Below are 24,196 nucleotides of genomic sequence, written 5' to 3' on the forward strand. Positions count from 1 at the left end.
CCCTATGACACCCGGTCCTTGTCCAGAGGAATTTTGTGAGGTTCAGGATAACAAAGATCTTGAAAGTGTCCTTGTCTGTCCGCATTGAATAACTTAGTGCACCCCTGATTGAAGTGGAGCCCAACGTACACCAATGTTTATAGCCCTAAAGACACCTAGTAAATATCAATCAGCCAAAGAAGAGCAAGTCTGCTTAGTTGCTGGTTTCACTGGCTTCTTGACCTGCCTTATTCTTAAGAAAACATTTTGGTGAGTTGGCAAATTTGAGGTGTTGTTGTATTTACAGTTGGCAGGTGCATTGGATTTCAAAGTTTGTAAAGCATCTGACAACCATCATGCCCAATCCTCCCAATAATCTTGTGGAAAAGACACTACAGACGTTATTATCTTTGTTTTATAGTTGAGGAAACGGAGACTCAGAGACTAGAAGTGATGTGCCCAAGGTCACCCTTAGTATCAGAAAGGGGATTTGAACCAAGCTTTCTGAACCCAGTTCTAGTAGTCTTTATGCCATGGTGCCCCCTTGACACCCAGTAATAGGATCCTATATTAAGGAAGGTTCCGTATAAACCTTGCTGCTCTCAGACTGCAGGGACATACCTGCCCACCCTTGTCTACCTCCACAGAGGCAGATATGTCAGACTGAGGCAGAGGGTGTGCACGTGACCTCTGTCCTACACTGAGAACTGATGGTCCCCAGTTACACTGCCAGCATTGGGAACCTACTCATTGAAGCCAAGCCTAGGATACTGTACAGGTTTCTTCCCTAGAATGTCTTCATTTCCTGTTCATTCTCAGATGGCCTGACCCCTCCCTCAGACACTCACCGTTTGCTTAGAACCTGCTCCTTCTTCATTCCCTCCCAAGGGCACAGGGCTCACAGCCATCTCTCCATTGAGCAGGTGATTCTTTAGCCATGATCCCCAATTTCTGCCATTTTTCTTCCTCCTTCTATCCCAACCTGCTTGAACCAAGGCTATAGCCTGACCTTGTGGCTAGTCAGGGTCTGGTGCAAATCAGTGGGTTGACCTCTCTGTAGGAATCTGCATACTTAACTGCATACCCAGGAGTGAAATGAACGAAGTCAGTTTTCCTTGCCACTGTCCTCTGGGTTCCGTGTTGAGGTTTTGCAGCCGTTCCATAATGTTGCCATAGCACATGGATCCATCCCCCACATAGCCTTTCTGGCAAGTACACCTGTGCAGAAGGGGAAGACGGGAGAGAATGACCGAATCTCAGAGGCAGGAGGGACCACAGAGGTCATCTGGCCCAATCCACAACTGACCAGGCATCTCCTCTATGCCATCTCTGACCAGTGGCCGGCCATCCGACTTCTCCCTGCAGATCTCCAGTGAAGGGAAACCAGCTACTTAGTTCCAGGGCAGCCCGTTCCACTTTGGACACCTCTGATCATTAGGACTTTTTTCTTTTCTGATGTGGAATTGAAATCTGCCTCTGGACCTTCTGCTGGGTTCTGCCCTCTGGGGCCAGGTACAATAAGCCTAATCTCTTTGCCATATGATTGTCGTTCAAATGCCTGAGGATAGCTAGCACGTCCCCCAGTCTTCTCCTCTTTAGACTAAGAAGTCCCAATTCCTTTAATTGATCTTTTCAAGGCATATTTTCCAGGGCCATGAAAAGGCAGTGTGGAGTAGTCACAAGACTAGGGGGCTTGGAGGCAGGAAGACCTGTGTTCCAGTCCCACTTCAGCTGCTTATTACCTCTGGAACCTTGGCAAGTCACCTCCCCCTCTCTGGAACCCAGTTTCCTCTCCTGCAAAATGAGGGGTTTGGACTAGATGCCTCCAAGGTCCCTTCCAGCTTGATATCTATGATTCTATGCTCTTTCTGGGCAGATAGGTGGTGCCATAATGCACAGAGTGCCAGGCATGGAGTCAGGAAGATTCATCTTTTTGAGTTCAAATCCAGTCTCAGACACTTACTACCTCTGTGAACTTAAGCAAATCACTTAATTCTGTTTACCTCAGTTTCCTTAACTGTAAAATGAGTTGGAGAAGGAAATGGCAAGCTACTCCAGTATCTTCGCCAAGAAAACGCCAAATGGGGTCATAAAGAGATTGAAACAACTGAAAATGACAACAATGATCTTTCTGGGCCTCAGTTTCCACCTCTGTAAAATGAAGGGGTTGGACTAGATGCCTCTGAGTTCCCTGCCAGTTCTAAATCTATGATCATACATCATGAGTCTAAAATCATCAGCCCCATTGCATGATATACAGTAGGCACTTAATAAATGTTTATTGATCAGTCAGATCAAAGAATGGCTTTTGTCTCATCAATCCTCAGTAAAGGTGGTAAAAATTCAGCCTTTAGAAGGAGAAAGGAGGAAAGATCAGGATGAAAGACTCCCAAGCTAGCTGTATAACTTTAAAGATAGCAGCACTCATCCATATGCTTTTTCTCCCTCTTAGAATATAAGCTCCCTGAGGGCAGGGGCGGTTTTGCTTTTATATTTGACTAATGATTCGCATACTGTTTAATAAATGCTTTTTTCCTTTTTTTTTTCCCCATTCATTCAGATTAGGTCCCATAGAAGAAATCTTCTGGGCTGAGGTTATAGAATTCCACACGCTCTCAGAACAACCTGGTACAACCCTCTACCTGAACAATAATTTGTCTTTCTAGGAATTGGGAATTCTTGTACCTGGGGCACATTCATTTGGGGAGGGTGGTAGGGAGCAGCACAGAAGGCAACATACCTGGATTGGGAGGAAGGTAGCCCTTCCCCAAGAGGGGCTGGCCTATGCCTCCCCTTCCCCCAAACCTGACCTTTGCTACCCCAAGCCAGCATGCCTCATTTGGTAGAGATGAAGCCTTTGGAAGAGAGCTTTGTGGGACCTATACCATCTGCCTTCTCACCCTTAAGGATCCTTCTTCGCTTATGGTCCCCTCCCTTCCACTGTCCCCTCCCTCCCATTGGCGATTTCTTCCCAGAATCTCCATTTTGAGGAAGGGTCCAGGTTAGACCTCCTTCAGTCCTGGCCTCCAGACTCCTTTACCACTATGGCCCTACACTAGTACTTTCTCCTTTCCCCTCAATTAGAATATGAGCTCCTCGGGGGCAGGGACTGTTTATGCTTGTATTTTCATTCCTACCACTTAGCGCAGTTCCAGAAACACAGGGCGCCCTTCATAGATGTCTGTTGACTTCAGAAAGAAGCAGAGAAAGGGGAGGGTCATATTGGTAGGGAAAGGCAGGTACCATAGTAAGGGGTTCTTGAGCTGGGCAAAAACACTGGTGCTCAAGATTCTTAGCACAGGCTAGTGGAGGAGCATGAGGTAGAGAGGAGGTGAGCCAGAGAAAACAGCCCCCTTTCCACTCTATGTGAGCGCCCTGGGAAAAATCACCCACTGCCCAGCTCTTGTTACGGCTTTGCTTTCTAGGGCAAAGGAGAAAGAGATCCTCTGTTTCAAAAATGTTACTTTCCTTGTGCTATCTAATAACGGCAAATGATTTAGGAAGATTTTCTCATCTCTAAAATAAGTGGGTGAACCTAGAAAATCTGTCCTAATATTCTTGTGTTCTCTGACTCTAAAGGAACCAAGAAACTGAGTGCCATTCCATGGGATTTTTCTTTTCCTTCCATGGGAAGTAGGTCACAGCATCAACCAATTTCTGGAGAACATAATTTTAAATGTTTTCTTGAGAGGTTTTTTCTTAGTGTCCCCACTGGCCAGGATCATGAGGCAATTAGAGGAGTCTCTGACATCAGAGGACCTGAATTCAAATGCCCCATTGCCTACTTACTACCTGTGTGAATTTGAACAAAGTCATCTCAGTTTCTCCATATGTAAAGTGAGGGGGGTTGGACTAGAGAGCTTCAGAGGTCCCTTTCAGCACTACATTGACTATCTTATAATACCCGTGTCACGCTCCCTTCTCCCCAAAAGAATGACTATCCAGGGGTTGGGAACCTGCGGCCTTGAAGCCACGTGCGGCCTTCTAGGTCCTCAAACGAGGCCCTTTGACTGAATCAAAACAATTCGTTCTGTGAAGTTTGGATTCAGTCAAAGGGCCACACTTGAGGCTGCAGGTTCCTCGCTCCTGACACAGGGGATGCTTGTTTGGATATAGACTGACCTAGATGACCTCCGAGATCCTGTCCAACTCTGAGAATCTGTGAAAAGACCCTTTGTAATGATTGATCATGTCTACTGATGTTTGTGGTACTCGTTGAGATGATGCCAGCAATATGAACCTGAGAAGCATAGAATTCTCACTTTGGATGGAGACTTGGAGGTTGCTCAGGGCCTCGAGCTTAGAGGTGCTGGATAAAGCACTGGACTTGGAGTCAGAAGACCTCAATCAACCAGAAAGCGTGTATTAAGTGCCTACTGTATGCTAGGTGCTGTGGATACAAACTGTTGTTGTGGTTGTTCAGTTATTTTCAGTCGTGACCCCATTTGGGGTTTTCTTGGCAAAGACACTGGAGTGGTTTGCTATGGTCCTTGTTTAACTCATTTTACAGAAATGTAAACTGAGGCAAACAGGGTTCATTGACTCACCCAGGGTCACCCAGTTAGTGTCTGAGGCCAGATGAGTCTCCTTGACTCCAGGCCTAGTGCTCTGTGCACTATGGAGCCACCTAGCTGCTCTAGGGATAGAAACAGAAAGAATAAAACTCACTCTTTGCAAAGGACTTGTTTGAATTATTCTACTAACACTTAATAGTTATGTGACTATGGGCAAACAAGGCCTCAGTGAGCCTCAATTTCTTCATCTATAAAATGGGGATGATAATGCCATCTAAGTTTGTTATGAAAGTCATCATTATTTTTATTTGAGGGGGTAGTCCAAAAGTGACTCCCTGTTCTCCAAATCTCTCTCTCATCAGTTTTGCCTTTAGCAAAGTTATAAAGAAGGTGATATTTATCTTTGAAGCTCCTATTCTTTCTAGTTGGGGCTTTTTATTTTTCCCAGTGGCTTTTACTCTCCCTATTAAAAATCTGTTCTCCAGAAAGGATTTCAAGCTTATTAGCTCTAAGGAGTTAATGACTGAAGCCTCTTACAATTGTTTACATTTATACAGACATCAAAGCCTTAATTAAAAGAATGAAGCTTTAATGATAGAATCTTGGACATCATGCAGCAAGTTGGGGAGACATGCTAGAAAGCAGGACTCTTTAATGGTGCATTGGAATTATGTACCACATAAGTGGCCCTTCACCTCCCCTACTTAAAAAAAAAAAGTATCATTTTTATTGCATTGGCATGGCCTAACCATGAGCAATGAACATTTCTCCAATTATTTAGGTCTGACTTTTTCTGTGAAGCATTACTCTATCTACTTGTAAAGCTGTCTTAGTTACCCCAGCTAATCATGGTGCTGACAATTTCCCTTTGAATCTTGCCCTTGCTTCCCTATTAAAGTCTCGCCTTTGGTTTAAACAACATTTCCAGAAAGCTTTTGTTAAAATTCAAACATGTTACTGAGAGGGAAAATGTTTTAACCTATGTGTCATCACCTGCTAACACCCACTCTTCCATGAGCACGTACAACATGATCCATTTAGCTGACAGTAGATATATTTTGATGGTAGGGGATGGGGAAAAGGAAAGGCTAGAAGGCTGTCCAAGATGAGCAACCCTGGGGGGGAGTTCTGGAAACTTGCACAAATCATGAGAGTGCCGGGTAAGTAAATATCAAGCAAAGGCAGAGAGGAGTATGTCAAGAAACCAATGAGGGGTATGAAGGCAAGCTCCGACTTCTTCATCCTTCCCCCTGCTTGTCCTGATCACTAGACCATCACGTAGAGCTTCCTCTACCAACAGTGCTTGGATTTGATTTTATTTTTTTTGCACACAGAAAGCTTTTGCATTCATGCTCAATTTCCAGGAAGTCCAACTGATGTTTATATACTCTCCCTGGTCTTGTTTTGTACTGCAGACGTCCAATATTTCACTAATAAGGAAACAACTATATACATTATAGAGCCCAGGCCTGTAATCTTGCCTTACATACATTTCCTCGGCAGCAGCTGTTTCCTCCCTTTACCATTCCGCTTAACCCGACGTGGGCAGCACGAGCCAATGTTCCAGAGTGTCTTAGTACTCAGGGTGAATGATGCCACTGTTGACTGTCTGGCTCGTTAATTCACTTAATCCACAGATTTACTAGGTAAAAAGGCACCGGGGGGGAGGGCAGTATGATAACTAGAAAGGTGAGGAGCTATGAGATTAGGATACATGAGGATTTGCTGAAAGAATCAGGGGTCAAAGAATTATAATTGTAAAGAATTTCAGTAGCAATCTCTTCATTTTACAAATGAGGAAACTGAGGCTCTGGCAAGAGAATGACTTACTACATCATTGGTTTATAGATTTAGAGCTAAAAGGGACCTTAGAAGTCATCTATTCCAATTCCTTTATTTTACAGATGAGGAAACTGAGGCTCCCATAGGTTAAGTGATTTGGCTATAACCCTACAGCTGGTGTTAGAGGGGATAGAGAGCTAGATGTGGAATCAGGAAGACCTGAATTCAAATCCAGCCTCAGGCACTAACTAGCTTGTGACCCTGGGCAAGTCACTTAACTTGTGTCTGCCTCAGTTTCCACATCTATAAAATGGAAAGAATAATAGCACCTACCTCCCTAGGTTGTTATGAAGATTAAATGAGATAATAATTATAAAACATTGAGCACAGTGCCTGGCACATAGTAAGGCTATATCAATTTTAGCTATTATTGTCATTATTATTATCATAAGATCATAGATTTACAGCTGGAAGAGACTGTAGAGGTCTAATTGGACCCCTTCATTTTACAGAGGGAGAAACTAAGATGCAAGAACCCTAAGTGACTCATCAAAAGTCACATAGGTGGTTATGTATCAGGATTTCAACCTAGGCCGACTGACTCCAGAACTAGCAGAATGGCCAAAGCATTTATTAAGCACCTACTATGTGCTAGGTGCTGGGGAGGCAAAGAAAAACACATAGTGTGACCTAGTGGAGCGCAAGGGTTGGAGGTCAGATTCCATCCCTGACTCTTCCTGGGCTGTGTGACCTAGGACAGATCGGTTTACAGCTCTGAACCTAAGGATTCTTTTTCTTTTCTTTTTTTTTAGATGTAAGATGGAGCTCATAACACCTGTATTATCTGCCTCAGAGGTTTGTTGTGAGGCTCAGGGGAGATCATGGGAACTTTTAAAACACTAGAAATGCCAGTTATCATCAGGCTGGAAAGCAGAGAAGGCTGCAGTGAGGGAAAGGGGAGGCTGGGATGTGGGAATTCTCTTCAAGGGTTTGAGTGACTTTCATGAGCAAAGGCATCAGACTTGTTTTCATTGGTCCTGGGAGGTGGGGGGAGGAGTAGAAGCTTCCTGATCCCTCCAGTTTTTCCAATTGTAACATGCACATTTATTTGTTTGCATGTTGACTTCCTCCCTCCCTCATTAGGATAGAAGCTCTTTGAAGGAACTCTTTTTTTTTTTTTTTTGCATCCTCAATGTCTAGACATAGTGCCCTGAAATGGGACATAAATATAACAAGTGTTTAATAAGTGTTTGTTGGATTAAATTGAATTCAGCTTGGTAGGGAGCAGGAAAGCCCAGTGGAGGGAGGCAGATTTGGGCTTGATTCAAGGAGAAACTTCCTGCCTGAGATAGCTCTCCAGAAGAGGGTGGGCTCCCGGGGTGGGGGGGTCTTAACTGGAGGTCTGTCTGCAATGACAGCACTTCTCCAGTGCATGTTAGAATGGATTCTGGGTCAGGGAGGGGCTGCGTGGTGTGGACTCTGAGGGCCTTTTAAATGAGGTGTGTACACAGACTGAGAGATGGACAGACACACCAAGAGAGGTGGGTAGATAGACAGACAGACAGACACACACACATACACACACACACACACACACACACACACACACACACACAAAAGAAATGGAAAGATACACAGACATAGACCAAGAAACACATACATGGAGAGATAGAGATACAGGCCTACATAGAGACAGATACACACACAGACAGAGAGATATACATACACACAGACACATATATATGAGAGACACACACACACAGACCAAGAGAGACAGAAACATATACAGAGAGACAGACTTACATACACAGACACACACACACACCAAAATAGACAGACACACAGACCAAGACAGACAGAGACGAGAGACACCCACAGTATAATGGGTAGAGGGCTATATTGCAACTCAGAAAGATCTGAGTTCAAATCCTGATTCAGACCTTGGACAAGTCACTTAATTTCTTTGGGCCTCAGTTTCCTCAGCTGTAAATATAATCTATCATGATAAAATGATGGAAGAGGTAGGGTTTCTGACTCCAAGCAGTTTCTATTCTAATGCTAATGACTTTTATTCCATGCCTATGAGGTAGAACTGTGGCATGGGCGGAGAGTGAGTGCTGAGGCCATAGGGCCCGAGGTTAAGTCCTGTCCCTGACTCCCTGCCTGTGTGACCAAAGTGGGGGAGGGGGGGAGTTGATCGAACCTGTCAGTGACCCAAGCAGTTCTCCAAGACTGTTGCAAAGGAAGTGCTGGTTTTTTTCATTAGCAGTGGGGAAATGCCTTACCTGGGAGTTTCCTATACCCATGAATCAGAGCTACTCTGTGTGTCCCAGAGTTATCATGATCTGCCTTCTGGGGAAAGATGAAGCTGGTCAGCATTAGGGAGACTTACTCTGTTTGGCCGGGTGCCCTCATGGTGCAGTTGGCATTTTTGTGACACGGATTGCTGGATTCACAGAGGTCCGTCATACTGCAGCCCAGGCCTGGGACAAAATTCTGGTAATGTTCTTTACACTCACAGTGGGACTTGGATAGAAAAATGGAGGGAGAAAAAAAAAGAATCCAGTGAAATATTTGAAATTGAGGAATGTTTTTCTTCCACAATGATCACACCAAGGTTTATATAGTTCCTAGCTATCTCTAAGTCTCTAGCTACCTTCAGAACTCAATTTAAATACCCTCAGTTTATAATGACTCTTTCTTGATCTTACAACAACAACAACAACAATATTAATAATAATAACTAGCGTTTGAACAACACCTACTGTGTGCCAGGCTCTGCTCTAAGCACCTTACAAATATTATCTCAATTGCTAGTATCCTCACAAAATTACCTTTTATTTATTTTGCGTGTACCTACTGTTTCACCCTGTAGAATGTAAGCTTCCTGAGGGTAGCAACTGTTTTCTTCCTTCTTTCCTTCCTTCCTTCCTTTCCATAAATCCTAGGTGCCAAAGCTCCCATTTTTAAAAACTATTTTTCAGTGTTTAGTGTTGTAGTTTCTGACTTTGCTTAGCCTGGTCTCTACATCTGACTGGCATGTGAAAGAACAATGGCTCAGGATTCAGAGAACCCGAGTTCAAATTTCTCTGATGCTAACTGCCTTTGTTACCTTGGACCCCATGATTCTACAATGCCACTTACTACCTATGTCACCTTGGACAAGTCACCAAACCTCTCTGTGCCTCAGCATCGTCTTTTGTAAAATGAGGGGTTTGCCTCTGGGGCCCCTCAGACAAGTTATTGGACTTCCCTGGATCTCACTCACCTCATTCATAAGAGGGAGGAAGTAGGCTATAGGTCCCTCTGGTTCTCTATCTCTGATCATGAAACATCTCAGGCTTCATGCCACTTGCTTGTAAACTTTTGAGTCCATCCAGCTAAGCAGAGAGTGAGGCTCATAAACAAAATTAGCTCTAAATTTATGATCCTATGAATAGCTAAGGCCAGCTCCTTCTCTAAAATGAGGCAATTGGCCTAGCTGGTATCTGAGGTCCTTTCCAGTTCTGACATTCTATGATTCTATAAATAGGAATTTTTCTTATTTCCATAATTTTGCCATTTGGGGCCAGCCCATCCAAAGAAGCATCCCTTCCACGTTACCATCTGCTTACCTGTCCAGGGCCATCATATTGACACACTGTGGATTGAGTGGGGCAGCCTCCAAAGTCTTCTTGACAAGGGTCTACAGGCACACACACTTGGCCATCCCCTTTGTAACCATCTCGGCAAGTACATCGATGTCGATTTGGCCCCAGATAAGTACAATGGGCATTCCTGTCACAGACCTTTTGCGAACATGGGTCGATAGCTTGAGAGATAAGGACAAAACAAAGGATGGATGGGTGAGGTCTGGCTATGAGCCAAGGAATTTGAATTATGAGGACTGGTGGATGAACATTAGTAGGCCCAGGAGACAGGTCTCTTGGTGAATAGTTTTTCCAGGAAAGCTGAGTAAGGCCACTGAAAAATACTTTTCTGGCCTCTTTCACAAATTGTCATATATCCATCAACTCAGCAGGACCCATTAGGGTTACTTACGCTCACAGTGCCGGCCATCTCCTTTGTAATTGGGAATGCATTTGCATTCCAATATGGACTCATCTATGCTGGAAGTGGAACATCTGGAATTTTCTGGGCATAACAAAGCATCACACTCTGGGATTGCTAAAATAAATAAATAAAGACAGATGGGTCAAGGACTGCTTTAGGATAAGGGATTTAGAAAGTGACCCCAGATCTCACCTAGTATGCTGTTTGTCCTTCATTCTCAAAGGGGACCATGACATCAGGGAGGTGATGCCATAATATGCAAATGAATTGGATTTAAGTGAGAAAGGGCTGTGCAAAGTCATCAGCCTCACTCTCTCCTCCAGAGTCATCTGGGTCTAGTGGCCAGATTGGGAAGACTGGAGATAGCCCAGGATGCAGAGGGGTACCTTAGCCTTTTCAAGCTGAGGTCTTTAACAGATCTCAGTTTGACTGAGGCAACACCCATTCAGTGGTTAAGCCTTCTTACAAATAAGGCAAAGAATGGCCTCTTTAAAAAAAAATAGATCTGGGAGGGGAAGACTCTCAGGGTTTCTGGTGAAAACAGAAACAATTCTAAGCCAATCAGGGTGAAGAATTCCCACCATAAAGTACATGATGAGATTGATTTGGCTACTTCTATCCTCTCTCTGATACTTAGCAAGGGGTATAACAGAAAGGTCTTGGAATTGAGTCAGAGGACCTGGGTTCAAATCCTAACAATGATTGTGTGACTTTAGCTAAATCATTTAACCTCAGGTTCTTCAAACGTAAAATGAAAAGGTTGGATGAAATAGCCTTTAAAGTCCCCACCAGCTCTAGCTGTATGATCCTATGGGATTCTGTTTCTCGATAAGACATTTAATCTTTATATTCCTCAGGCAACTCTTTAGGACTAAAGATAAAGGGCTGGAAGGTACCTCAGAGGTCATTGGGTCCAACTCATCATTTTACAGATGAGGAAATGGAGGCACAGGGAGGTCAAGGGGAACCCCTTGAATCTGAGTCAGAAGACAAGGGTTTGAATCCTATCTCTGCCACTTATTGTGTGGCCATGGACAAATCATTTCCCTTTGGTTTCCTCTTCTAAAAAATGGGAATGATACTGGTACTACTGTACCTAGCACACAGAGTTGTTGCAAGGAAAAATAGTTAGTAAATTACATAACCCTCCTGAAATGTGAGTGATTACTATGGGAAAACTGAAGTCTATAAAAGTAAAATGACTTATCCAAGGGCATACATCTAGTGACACATATAGGGTGAATCACCTTGCCTTTAATAATAATGATAGCTAACATTTATATAGCACTTACTATGTGCTAGGCAGTGTGCTAAGCACTTTCCAAATATCTCATTTGATCTTTACCACAACCTTGTGAGGTAGGGTACTATTATAATCTTCATTTTATAAATGAGGAAACTGAGGCAAACCAAGGTTAAGTGACTTGCCTAGGGTGATATGGCTAGTAGGTGTATGAAGCTAGATTTGTCCTCAGATCTTCCTGACTCCAGCCCCAGGGCTTTTTCCATTCCCCTCACCTCCCCATCTCCTGGCTGCCTCTGGGCTAGATGACCTTCCAGGTTCTTTCCAGTTTTATTTATTTATTTTTTAAATTAATTTATTTTGATTTATCAACCATCACTTCCATAAGCTTTTGAATTTTAAATTTTTCTTCCCCCCTCTCTCCACCTCCCTCCCCAAGATGGGATGGCGTGTGATCTGATATAGGCTATCCAATATACATTCCTATTAAACATATTTTCATATTAGTGATGTTGTAAGGAAGAATTAGAACCAATAGGAGGAACCACCAGAAAGAGGAAACAAAACACAACAGAAGAAAAAAATAGCAAATAGGATGCTCTGATCTGCATTCAAACTCCATAGTTCTTTTTCTGGATGTGGATAGCATTTTCCATCATGAGGCCTTTGGAGATGTCTTAGATCCTTGTATTGCTGAGAAGGGCTAAATCTATCAATATTAGTCATCGCACAATGTGGCTATTACTGTGTACAATGATCTCCTGGTTCTGCTCTTCCTAGTTTTAGGTCCTATGATCTATGATCCCTTTCTTTCTTAGCTGCCTGTAAAGGGGAAGCAAGTCTCTGTCCCAGTGGCAAGCCCTGCACCTTTTTGCTCCCTTCCCAGGCTTCCTAATCTGACAGTTTGTAAGCTCCATGAGGGCAGGAATCATGCCTGATCCTTGTGGGCAGCCCCCATTGTCCCCAGCCCCCATTGTTGGCAGCCCCCATTGCCCCCAGCCCCTGGCTGCACTGGAGGCCATGTCCACACTTACGCTCATCACAGTTGGGGCCCGAATAGGCAGAGTAGCATAAGCAGGCTCCATCCCCATCCAGTCCACTATTGCAAATGCCATGGACACAGCTGCACACTGGAGAGAGAAGCAAACACACCATGCATCTATGGCACCTCTCTACTTACATGCATCTTTCCTCTCAACAGACAATCTTGTGAGGTGAGTACATACCTAATTTGAGTTTCTTTCCTAAATTCCAGTCCCTAGCTCTATCACCAGCTATTTGGTTGGACCACTCAATTTAGATGTCCCATTGACACTATGGTTTGTATTGGAAGGGGCCTCAGAGGCAAAGCCCTCATTTTACAAATGAGGAAAATAAGGCACAGAAAGGTTCAGTGACTTGTCCAAGGTGACATAGGTAGTAAGTGGCATAGTAGAGATCATAGGGTCCAAGGGTTAAAGCTAGAAGGGACCTCAGAGAGATTCTAGTGTATCCCTATCTTACAGATAAGGAAACTGAGACAAACAGGGTTAAGTGACTTTCCCAGAGTCACATAGCTAGTAAATGTCTGAGGCAGAATTTGAACTCAGGTCTTCTTCACTCCAGGGCTGGGACTCTATCCACTGTGCCACCTAGCTGCTCAAATATCGTGGGTATTGCTCCCTTTTGGGGTAGAGATATAGATGCAGCCTGTACAATGCATTAGATAGAGGGCTGAACTTTGGGTCAGGAAGACCCAAGTTCAAATCTTGCTGCAGACATCTATTTGTAAGGGGCTTGGTTTGCTTCTTGACTCATCCTTTTAAAGGATATTTATTATAAAATAAATATCCCCTTATTATCAAACAAAATAAATAGCTAACATTTATGTAATGTCTTAAAGTTGGCAAAGTTCGTTGTAGACATTCTTTCATTTGACTGGGCAAACCTGAAGTGCAGTTGGGTCCAAACAGGTTGTCTTCCGCGCAGGTTTCACAAGCTGTTCCACCAAATCCTTCCTGCAGGACAGAACAGAACACATGCCATGAGACTAAACAGTACCCACAATGCACTTGGAATGCTCTCTTACTACACTCTGTCTTCTCATTGATGAGATAGGATAAAGGTATGAGAAAACACAACATTCTCTGACCTCGGTACATTTGTATACCTTGACCCCAGTATCTTCCATTAATGCTATCCTCACCTCTGCGTGCTGAAATCCTTTTCTTCCTTCAGGTCCCATTCAGGCATCCCCTCTACCATGAAGCCTTCACTAATATGCCCCATCCTAACTGAAAGTTTCACTCTCCCACCTCAAATTTTCTTTTGATTGGTTTCTCTTTTGCCCCATCACGTTCTATCTTATATTATACATATTCGTGCCCTATACAGAGACAATATGGTGGCATAGATAGATGACTGGACTGGAATCAAGCAAGACCTGGGTGAAGTCCCATCTCTGATGAACTTAGGCTATGTAACCTTGGCAAGTCATTCAACGTCTTGGTGCTCTAGACACTTGGCTAAGAGTCTAAGCAGCAGAGAAGGTGCCAACCTGTACTGGTGGAGGGAATTTCTCACTAGGGAGTTTCCTATACCAATGAAATCACAGATCTAGTCTCCATCCTCTATATGTCATCTAGGACCACAGCTTTAAAGCTAGAAAGTACCTCAGAAGCTACATGGCTCAAACTCCTCATTTTATTGATGAGGAAACTGAAACCCGGAATGCTAAAGTGTCTTGTCCAAGGTTGCACAGCTAACCAGTGACAGTGAAGGATTCAAACCCAAATCCATCCATTGTAAAGCCAGCGCTTTTCCCATTGAGCACCACTACCCCCCTCTCTTCATCTTCTGCTCTGCCTGTGTGGACCTGGTTTATATGATTAGAATCATAGGCTTATCAATGCAAACCTGGAAAGGACTTTTGTGACCAATGAAGTCCAACCTCTTTCATTTTGTAAATGAGGAGTCTGAGGTCTATAGAGGTCAAGTGACTTTCCCAAGGTCATAGAACTAGTAAGAGTCTGAGGCTGGAGTCATAGAATCATAGATTTAAAGCTGGAAAGACTATCAAGTCCTTATTTTACTCTAACTTTATAGATGTGGAACTAGGGACCACAGAGATGAGGTGATTTACCTAGGGTCACATAGTTTGCAAATTGTTGAGATGGGATTTGAATACAGGTCTTCCTGATTTCAAGTCTACTGTTTTACACTAAAAATTAGATGGTGAGCAGGGCCTTCATTGTACCTATCTTGGTACCCCCTAGTGCCTAGCATATAGTAGGTACTTAATACATTTATTTAAGAGCCTACTATGTACTAGACACTGTGTAAAGTGCTGGGGATATGATGAAAGGGAAAAGACAGTCCCTGCCCTCAAGGAGTTTATGGTACTTAACCTTACAGGCTTGTTGTGAAGCTCAAAGTAAGAGAAGTCACAGAACTGATTTTATCATAGATTTAGAGCCAGAAGGGACCTCAGAGCCCATCTAGTACAAATCCCGTCATTTTACAGGGTAGGAAACTGAGGCCCAGAGAGGAAAGCTGATTTCATAGGCCAAAGAATTATAAGATCAAAGACCCAGAGCTGGAAGGAACCTCAGATGGGATGGACCCATCTAGTCCGACCTCCTCATGAGTGACTTGCCTAAGGTCATAGAGGTGGTTAGTGACCCAGTCAGGATTTGAACCCAGTTTCTCTGGCTCCAAATCCTGAACTCTTATAAATAGCATTACTATGTTATAATTAGGATGATAGGGTGATGGATAGATTGCGACCTGCAACAAATTGAAGGACTTCCCATAACTGGTGGGGTCAAAGAACCATTGAAGTATTAAGACACGGGGAACTTCTAGTGGCTAAGGTTAGAGTGCGAAACTTGGAGAACTCATCCCTGAACTTACTGAACAAGTGCAGCTTCCGTTTCCTTCCGTGCCATCGGAACAATGTCCCCTGCCACTGCAAGGGTTCTTCTCTCCTCCGGGACATTCTGAAGGAGACAATAGAGAAGTTAGACCTGAAAACACTGCTGACAAACCATAACAATGATAAATAAGGCCACACTCACAGAAACAATAGACAGATGTCAGGATGAAGGGACCTGTCCCCAATCACAGTAGCTCGATGCACAAATACTGTCATTCTTCATTTGCACAAGACACAATATCAACATCTCTGGAATGGAGGCCAAGAGGAGGAGATGCGCTACCATGGGATGAGCCCTGGTTCTGGTGTCGAAGGACTGAATCCCTCCCTGCCCCGCCCCCACACATACTTTGAAGTTCAAGATATCATTGGGCAAATCACTGCAACCCTCAGAGCCTCAGCCTCTTCATTTGTAAAATGATGTGGTTGGAGTGGATGGCCTCCTGAGGTCCGTCCCAACTTCAGCTCTATCATCGGCCAGCTCAAAAGCTGTCTTTCCCATTAGACTGTGAACCCCATGGAGAGCAGGAACTGGCTTTTACCTTCCTCTGTATCCCCAGCAGCCACAGTCGGACACACTGAAACCTGACTCTCCCATCGTGATGTCATTTTGGTCCTCTTTGGGAATGAAGGACAGTAACCAACCATCCCCTGTACTTAGCACACTGCCTGGCACATAGTTTTTGTTTTCATTGGGTTGTTTCAGTTCTATCTGACTCTCCAGGACCCCATTTGGGGTTTTCTTGGCAAAGATTCTAGAGTGGTTTGCCATTTCCTTCTCCAGCTCATTTTTCAGATGAGGAAACTGAGGCAGACAGCATTAAATGACTTGCCCAAGGTCACACAGTTAGGACATGTCTGAGGCTGAATCTGAACTCATGAAGATGAGCCTTCCTAGTTCCAAGCCCAGCGCACCTACCACGCTGCTTCAAGTTACATTTTTGTCAAAGCTAAAAAAAACCAGCAGAAGGCATATCTCTCATGCTAGCCAAAGTAATTTCCTATGTTCTTTTCCTCATACCCCCATTTAATAAAATGTCCAGAATTGCAATTTTCAGAGTTCTCATTTGCAATAGGTATCATCAGACATAGTCTTTCCTCACTCCCAGGACGCATTTCTGGGGGCATTGTGTACTAAAGATAGCTGAGAAAGCTATTTTGGGTCGCAGTGGTTCCATTTTCCCTGAGTCATCACCAGGACCCCAAGTGGCCTTCTGTTTGTCTAGTCTTCTCAATCAAGAGGTTAAGCCATTATCAGCTGGTCAACAAAGAATTATATTGTTCTGGAGCTTTAGGGAGGGAGATAATGAGTTTCCTTTTGGCATGAGGCTAGGGCCCTCCTAGGAATTCTATATTTTCAAAAATAAGGAAAATCCCAATTAATTGTCAACAGGTGGGTGTGAAACCTTGCTGGTTGGATTTTGAGATAATATAAACATTTCCTGGGTTTTCCCATTTATATCCCTGGTTGGAACTATGTATCCTGATGAGAAATAAGCAAGCACAGTGACCTTGGCAACATCAGGGACATTTAGATAACAGTTCTTCAATAGAAGTACTACCAATTCTCCTGCTTATATTACCAAGATAGGATCTGAGAGTTTTGGAAGGGACTTTAGGGGCCATCCCTAACCTCCACATTTTACAGATAAGGAAACTGAGACCCAGAGAGGTTCAGTGATTTGCCTGAGGTCACACAGTGTCAGAGCATACCTAAAAAAAGAATCCTTTTACAACATACCTGACAAATTGCTATCCACCTATCGTTCAAAGCACTTGAATGAAAGGTAAACAAATACTTCTGCTTTTAGATACAGAGGACCTGTGTTCAAATCCTGCCTTTGCCACTTAACTACTTGTGTGTAACCCTAGACAAGTCATTTGACCTCTCTTAACCTGTGTGTGATAGCACCTTTGGCAGTGTGGTGAAACCTATAGATCTTTTCTCAGAATGTTTTTAAAAGCAAAAGGAAAAAAAAAGACCTTGATAGGATTTTAAAGGAAGTATGTGGAAAGACTTGTTAAAATATTAAAAAAAAAAGTTCACAGACTTCAGGTTAATAACTTCTGCTCTGTGCCTTGGTTTCTTCATCTGCAAAATGAAGGTCTAGCTAACTCCGAAGTCCCTTTCAGCTCTAGAATTATGATTTTATGAGTCAATGATCTAGAAGTCAACATCTCTTTGGACTTCAGTTTCTTCCTTTGTAAAACGAGGGCTTACCTTAAGGTCCCTTCCTGTTCTCGGAACGCACACTCTCTTCCTCGCTTTGCCTCCCAGAGAGACTCTTCAAAGCTCAGTCAGGCGCTACCCTGTATGAAACCTTTTCTCATCTACCCAACTGTTAGTGGTCCCTTCCCAATTACAGTGTATCTACTTTGAATACATTTTGTATTTACATTCATGCATTATTTTCCTAGGCTATGGAGTCCAAAGATCTGAGTTCAAATCCCGATTCTGTATAATCTTGGGCAAGTAGCTTAATGCCTTTGAGCTTTAGCTCCTCATCTATGAAAAGGGGTACTTTTCAGGACTAAACGTAGGGTCCTATGAACATGTAAATACCCCTTAAACTGTCCGCCACCCCCAGTGCATGCACACATGCACACACGCACACGCACACACACGCACACACACACACACACACACACAATTTAATTCCATAACTTAATGAAATCTCATAATTTGACTTAAAATAGCTACTAAGTGCCTAGTTGATTCTGGGTTGTTCATGTGTGATATGATCCCCGAGATGAAAGAATTCTGGTTCTGTATTTTTGAATGAGAATGAACACTAGCAAAACCAAGAAGACTCAGGTATTCTAGCCCTGCCAGTTTTAATAGGGGCAAAATCATTAGAACCCCAGCGGTGGCAACTGCGTGGGTGAATGGTCAGACTTTGTGCCTGATTTCTAAAGGGGTTTTGGGTGATGATCAGGTTGATTTACTGAGAAGAAAGAGAATTCTACCTGGCGTAGTTTATAGCAGCAGAGCCTGGGAATGTGCTTCTTCCAAAAGTAAGCTCTTTTCCCTTTCCCTGCTTGCCCCTTCCCAGAACCCTTATCTCTTCAGGAAATGTAAAGTGATAGCCAGAATCTCACTTTGTCATCACTGTGAATTTCGAGGAGAGACACTCTTTCCTCCACACGTCACAGGAAGGAAGGAAGCCTTTCTAACAAATGCAGCATGTCACTAACAGCAGATAAAGGGTGTGCTATCTAGCTCTTCCCCCTCAGTTGAGTGACAGAAGGAATAAGAAACACCCACACCCTGTTTACTCTTCTGATCTCCAGATTTATTAGATTATTGCAACAATATCCTGATTGACTGCTTCCATCCTCTCCCCTCTGCTAGCTCTACTTTACTCTGTATCTATCTTGTAGGCACTGAAATGTGTACATGTTGTTTTGCCTCAGAAGAACATAAGCTCTTTGAGAGCAGCAACTGTTTCTTTCTTTTTTTTTTTTATTTTGTGTCTCCAGAGCCCAGCACAATGCTTAGCACATAGCAGACACTTAATAAATGCTTTTTGATGGGCAAATTGCTTCTCTAGTTCAGAGGCTCTTAAACCTTTTTTTTTCCCTGTCCTGAACCCCTTTGGCAAATCTGGTGAAAACTATGGACTCCTCTGAATCATGTTTTTAAGAGCACAAAATAAGATACTTTAAAATAAGATAGTTTAATACTATTATTAAACTGAAATGGTTTGTAGACAATAAGACTGTATTCATGTATGATACAGTAGCAAGTTTAATAACTATAGTAATTTTGAAATAGTTTCTCATGGTGTTTGATGGGTTAAGGTCAGATACGGAATTAGAGTTAGGTATCTGATGGGTTAGGGCAGGGGTATATCTAGACACACTTAAGCTTAATTTGCATCATTAACATTTTCTCTATGACTTTTTGAAGTCTAGACAATAAAAAAATATTAAATCAAGTTCTAATTTATAGCATCTGTTGATTTCTCAGGTGCAAATGCTCACATTGAAAATTTAACAGTGAGCTGGCCGCAGCATATCATTGGGTTTGGGTTAGGTACCTGGTGGTTACATGTAGAGATAGGGTTGATGATCGTAACTGTGTTTTGAGCTATCTGTAACAAGAACAATGTGATATGAAAATATCTGTCATTTCTACAGGTGACAAAATCACAGGTACTACTAATTCTGCTGTGGTTTGTTGCCAACATTTATACTGGAAAGAAATGCTAAGTTTTTGTTAGAGGAAAGGGAAAATAAAGATGTAATTTGTTTCCCATCCAAGTTCACAGACAGCCTGAAATATAGTCACAGATCTAGACCCTAGATTAAAAAATCCTGTTTCAATTTACTATCTGTGTAGCTGCCAAAATGATATTCCTAAAATGTAGTTTTGGGTATGTCACTCCCGTGTTCAAACATCTTTAGTGCTGACTGCTTCTAGGAAAACTATGTAAACTTAGCCTGCCTTTAAAGACTTTGACAACCTGGTTCCCACATTTGTTTTGTCTTATTCCATGCTATTCCTTTCCACCTACTCCCCATTCTAGGTAACCAGCCTAAATCCAGCTCCCTGTACAGCGCCTTCAGAACAGTGTAGAGGTAGGATCCTCTGGAATCCACATCTGGAATCTTCTCCCTCATCTTTGCCTTTGGAAATGACTTTGTGTATACTTTGTGTGCTGATCTGGGCATATGTTATCCCCCTCCTGTAGAATAAGCTCCTTCACTGGACGCAGCTAGGTGGTGCAGCAGATAGAGCCTAGGACCTAGAATCAGGAAGCACTAGGTTCAACTCTAGCCTCAGACTAGTTTACTAGCTATGTGACTCTGGATGAGTTATTTAACCTGCCTCAACTCCTTCATCTGTAAAACGAAGATAATAATAGCACATCCCGCTCAAGGTTGTTGTATTATCTAATGTCAAATTAGATAATATTTATAAAGTGTTTTTCAAATCTTAAAGCATTATATAAATGCAAATTATTGTTATTGTTATTATTTATCTTTGTATCTCCAGTACCCAGTGCAGTCCTATGATCTCAAAGCATGCTTATTGAACTGAACAATTAGAAGGAATTGAGTGAGCTTTCAAAGAACTTTTTCACTGATGTTAGCATTTTGATCTCATATGGGGAACTTTTCTATGCTTGGCAGGAGACATAGCATAATGCAAAGGATAGAATGTACTGGAGCTTCTGATTTCAGGTTGTCTTATTTTTATAGTGTCTATTCTCTTGATCACACTAAAAGAAAAGATCAGAGAAAGAGGGGCGAGTTACATGTTCACAGGACTATAGATCCAGGGCTGGAAGGTACCTGCTTTCATGGGTGATAAAGCTAGGCTCAAAGATCTCAAGCTATTTGCTCAAGGTTACACAGACAGTAAAAAGGTCAGAAGGAGAATGTGAACTCAGATCTCTGAGCCAACATGCTTTTTAAATCACATGTTACATTTGAACCATTAATATTTTCAAGGCAGTTTGCAAATATAATCTTATTTGAGTCTCATAATCCTGGCACTATTAACACCATTTTACAGGTGAGGAAACAGGCTCAGAAAGGTCAAGGGACTTGCCTGGGGTCAGATGGCACTCTAATGACCAGGTGGGAGATTTGAATGTAGATCTGCCCCTATTTCAATTACACCATGCACAAAAGCAAATTCTTCCTATAAATTTAAACATGTCTGCATGCAGATAGACTGAGCTGAAGAGGCTCAGAACATCTCATCAGTTTTCTGATTGCTAAGCTTGTTTGTCTATGAAACTGAAGGAGACCCAGGAAGACATTTGCTATGTCGATAAATCTGAAGTAAAGATAGAGGCACTTACCCATGCAGTCTGGACCCCAGAACCCTGGGCAGCACATGGGCTGTAGATATTCCTTTCTGCATATATGTCGGCATCCAGGAAGAGACAGGGCATAATCCCTGACCTTGAAGGAATATCTTGGAGACAGAGGGGAAAAAAAAGGGAACAGGGTTAGGCATACATTAGAAAAATTTAAGAAGTTCTCTAGAAAGCTACTTAGAGGAAATCCTATATAAACCAATGTTGATAAAGGAATATAACTCACAGATAGACTATTTCTTGAATCAGTAAGTCAAGCATTTATTAAGTACCTACTATGTGTCAGGCATTGTGCTAGGTGCTGGGGATAAAAAGACCCAAAATGAAACACTCCATATTCTCAAGCTGTAATTCTATTTTCATAACCTGACTGTTATCCTATTTGTAGAGAGGAAAGAAACCAAGAATTTCTAAAGGAGAAAAGGAAGAGTCGTAGTACAGGCAATAGAGTTAATTTTTTTCTTAAAGTTCAACTTTTTTTTTTTAAAGAAGAGGAACAGGATCAGTATGGTCATTAATGTATGGAACTCCCAGGTCAAGAAACTTTATTAATCAAAGCAAGTTCACACCTTCTCTGAAACCCTGTCTCAGAGAGTTGCCTAAATCAGTGTATGGATAAATGACTTGTTCAGGGTCACACAACCAGTATGTGGAAGAGGTGAGACTTGAACCCAGGGCTTTCTGTCCTGGTCTTTTATGAGATTTGAATTAAAAGCAATAAGTGGGTTGAAGATTCATATGAATAGATTTAAGACAGGTAGATAGATTTCTTGATGTAGCATTAGAAGAATAAGGGAAAATTTCAGGATGCTACTTTGTGGCAGGTTAGTTTCAATTTAAAGAAATTCTCCCAGCAGCAGACAATTTCTGCAACAGGACTTGTCCATGGTACTTACCTGCAGTCTCGAACTCCTGAGGAGCCATTGGTCACTTTAGTGTAACCTTCGGGACAATTGATGCGAAGGTTCAGACTGCATGATCGGCACTCAGTCCTGGTGGTAATCAGAGTTTTCTTATCACATCTATTTGCCTGGAGAGAGTTATGAAACAGTCTCAGTTCATGTTCTGGCCATCTTTTGGGAACATCTCACCATCAATCATGGTCATTTAAACAAATTTTTATGTGGGGGCCAGATCCCAGCTATAGATTATGAGACAAACTTCACTTGCAAAATAGCTGTTTAAAATGGGAGAGATGTTTCAGCTTGGTTTGATGCAGTTCAGTTCAATTCAACACCAAAAGAATTTGAAAAGCATCGATGTGCAAAGCATTGAACTAGGTGCTAGTTATTTTTATTGTGGTCCAGATGTGTAATTTCATCAGTGTATGGGACAGTAAGTACTTTATATAGTTTTAGAGAGTTGCCCGAGGGTGTAGAGAGGGTGAGGGCCTTTCCACACAATGATTGTGTGGCAGAGGCTAGACTTGAACCAAGGTCTTCCTGACTCTGAGTTTGGTTTCCTATCCTCTATCTCATGATACATTGTGTATAAACAGCCAAAAATGAAAACAAAATAGAACAGAAACAAAAACCCCTTTCTTTTCCCTCAGGGAGCTTAAATTTGATCTGGGGATCTAGATGCATAGATTTAGAGTTAGATGTGACCTTCAAAGTGATTAAGACCTTTTTTTTAACAAATGAGTAAACTGAGGTATAGAGAAGTAAAATGACTTACCTATAGTCACACTAAGAGTAAGTAGCAATTAGAATTTTAATCCAGGTTCTCTCACTCCAAATTCAGGAGGTTTTCCCTTATTATACCATACAAAATCTAAGAACAAATTGAAGAGGGAGGCAGCACTAACAATGAGGAAAGCACTCTTAGAATCAGAGGTGGAGAGGGTTGCATTCTAGGTCTGGAGGGACAGCCTGTCCAAAATTCCAGAGACGGAAGATGCCAGATTGAAAAAATAGAAAACACTGGGCCTGGAGTCAGGAGGACCTAAGTACAAATCCTGCTTCAGACACCAGCTGTGTGACACCCACCAAGCCACTTAATCTCAGCCTCAGGTAGCTCATCTATAAAATGGGGACAATAAGGCACCTACCTCCCAGTGTCGTTGTGAGTATAAAGTGAGACATTTGTTAAGTGCTTTGCAAACCTCAAAAAAGAATGGAAGGGGCAGTTAGGTGGTGCAGTGGATAGAGCACTGGCCCTCAAGTCAGGAGGACCTGAGTTCAAATCCAACCTCAGACCAAACACTTGACACTTACTAGCTGTGTGACCCTGGGCAAGTCACTTAACCCCAACTGCCTAAGCAAAAAAAAATGTTTTATTCATATTATCAGAGATACAGAGCTATAAGGAATCATATATTTAGAGTTGGAAGGTATCTAAGAAGTCATTGAATTTAAAACCCTCATTTGAGAGAAGAGGAAACTGAGAATTGGGAGGGTTATGTAGCTTGTCCAGGGTCACATAGTTGATAAGTATCTGAGACAGTATTTGAACCTAGGTCTTCCCAACCCCATGTCCAAGGCTTCATCTACTATTCCACAGTTCCTCAATTCAAGTCAACAAGCACTTCTTAGGTGCCCACTATGTACCAGGTACTCTGCTAAGTTCTGGAGACACCATGACAAAGATGAAGCTGTCCAGGGTACTCAGATGCCATCTGGTCCACCCTCCTCAGAGGTTTAGCAACTTGTCCAAGGTTGAGCAGGTAGTAAGTGGCAGGGGTGGGATTTGAACCCAAGTCTTCTGACCCCAGATCCAGCACACATTTCACTTTACCATGAGATCACTTGAAGGTCCTGTCTAGTTCTATTTGTATGTGAAGTTATCTAAATGAATGGCATAGGTCAGAGAAGTCCATCTCTCAAGTGGTTCAAATTTGAAACAGAAACATGCTCCAACCATGAAAGTATACATAATATGG

General features: G+C 42.5%; 1 protein-coding gene across 2 annotated transcripts in view; it reads right to left on the reverse strand.

Annotated features, from left to right (window-relative positions):
• STAB2 (stabilin 2) overlaps positions 1–24,196 on the reverse strand; it is a 164,216-nt gene that overhangs the window by 135,845 nt on the left and 4,175 nt on the right. For both annotated transcript variants that reach the window (XM_027855863.1, XM_027855864.1), the window contains exons 2-10: positions 22,212–22,345; positions 21,298–21,413; positions 15,463–15,548; positions 13,499–13,568; positions 12,606–12,701; positions 10,317–10,442; positions 9,890–10,086; positions 8,668–8,801; positions 1,064–1,197 (exon numbers count right to left, since the gene is read on the reverse strand). In XM_027855863.1, the coding sequence (XP_027711664.1) occupies positions 1,064–1,197; positions 8,668–8,801; positions 9,890–10,086; positions 10,317–10,442; positions 12,606–12,701; positions 13,499–13,568; positions 15,463–15,548; positions 21,298–21,413; positions 22,212–22,345 (1,093 nt within the window). The remainder of the gene's footprint in view (positions 1–1,063; positions 1,198–8,667; positions 8,802–9,889; positions 10,087–10,316; positions 10,443–12,605; positions 12,702–13,498; positions 13,569–15,462; positions 15,549–21,297; positions 21,414–22,211; positions 22,346–24,196) is intronic.

Source organism: Vombatus ursinus, unplaced genomic scaffold (assembly GCF_900497805.2).
Source record: "Vombatus ursinus unplaced genomic scaffold, bare-nosed wombat genome assembly UNPS02011334.1, whole genome shotgun sequence".
In the NCBI taxonomy this organism is placed as follows: Eukaryota; Metazoa; Chordata; class Mammalia; order Diprotodontia; family Vombatidae; genus Vombatus; species Vombatus ursinus.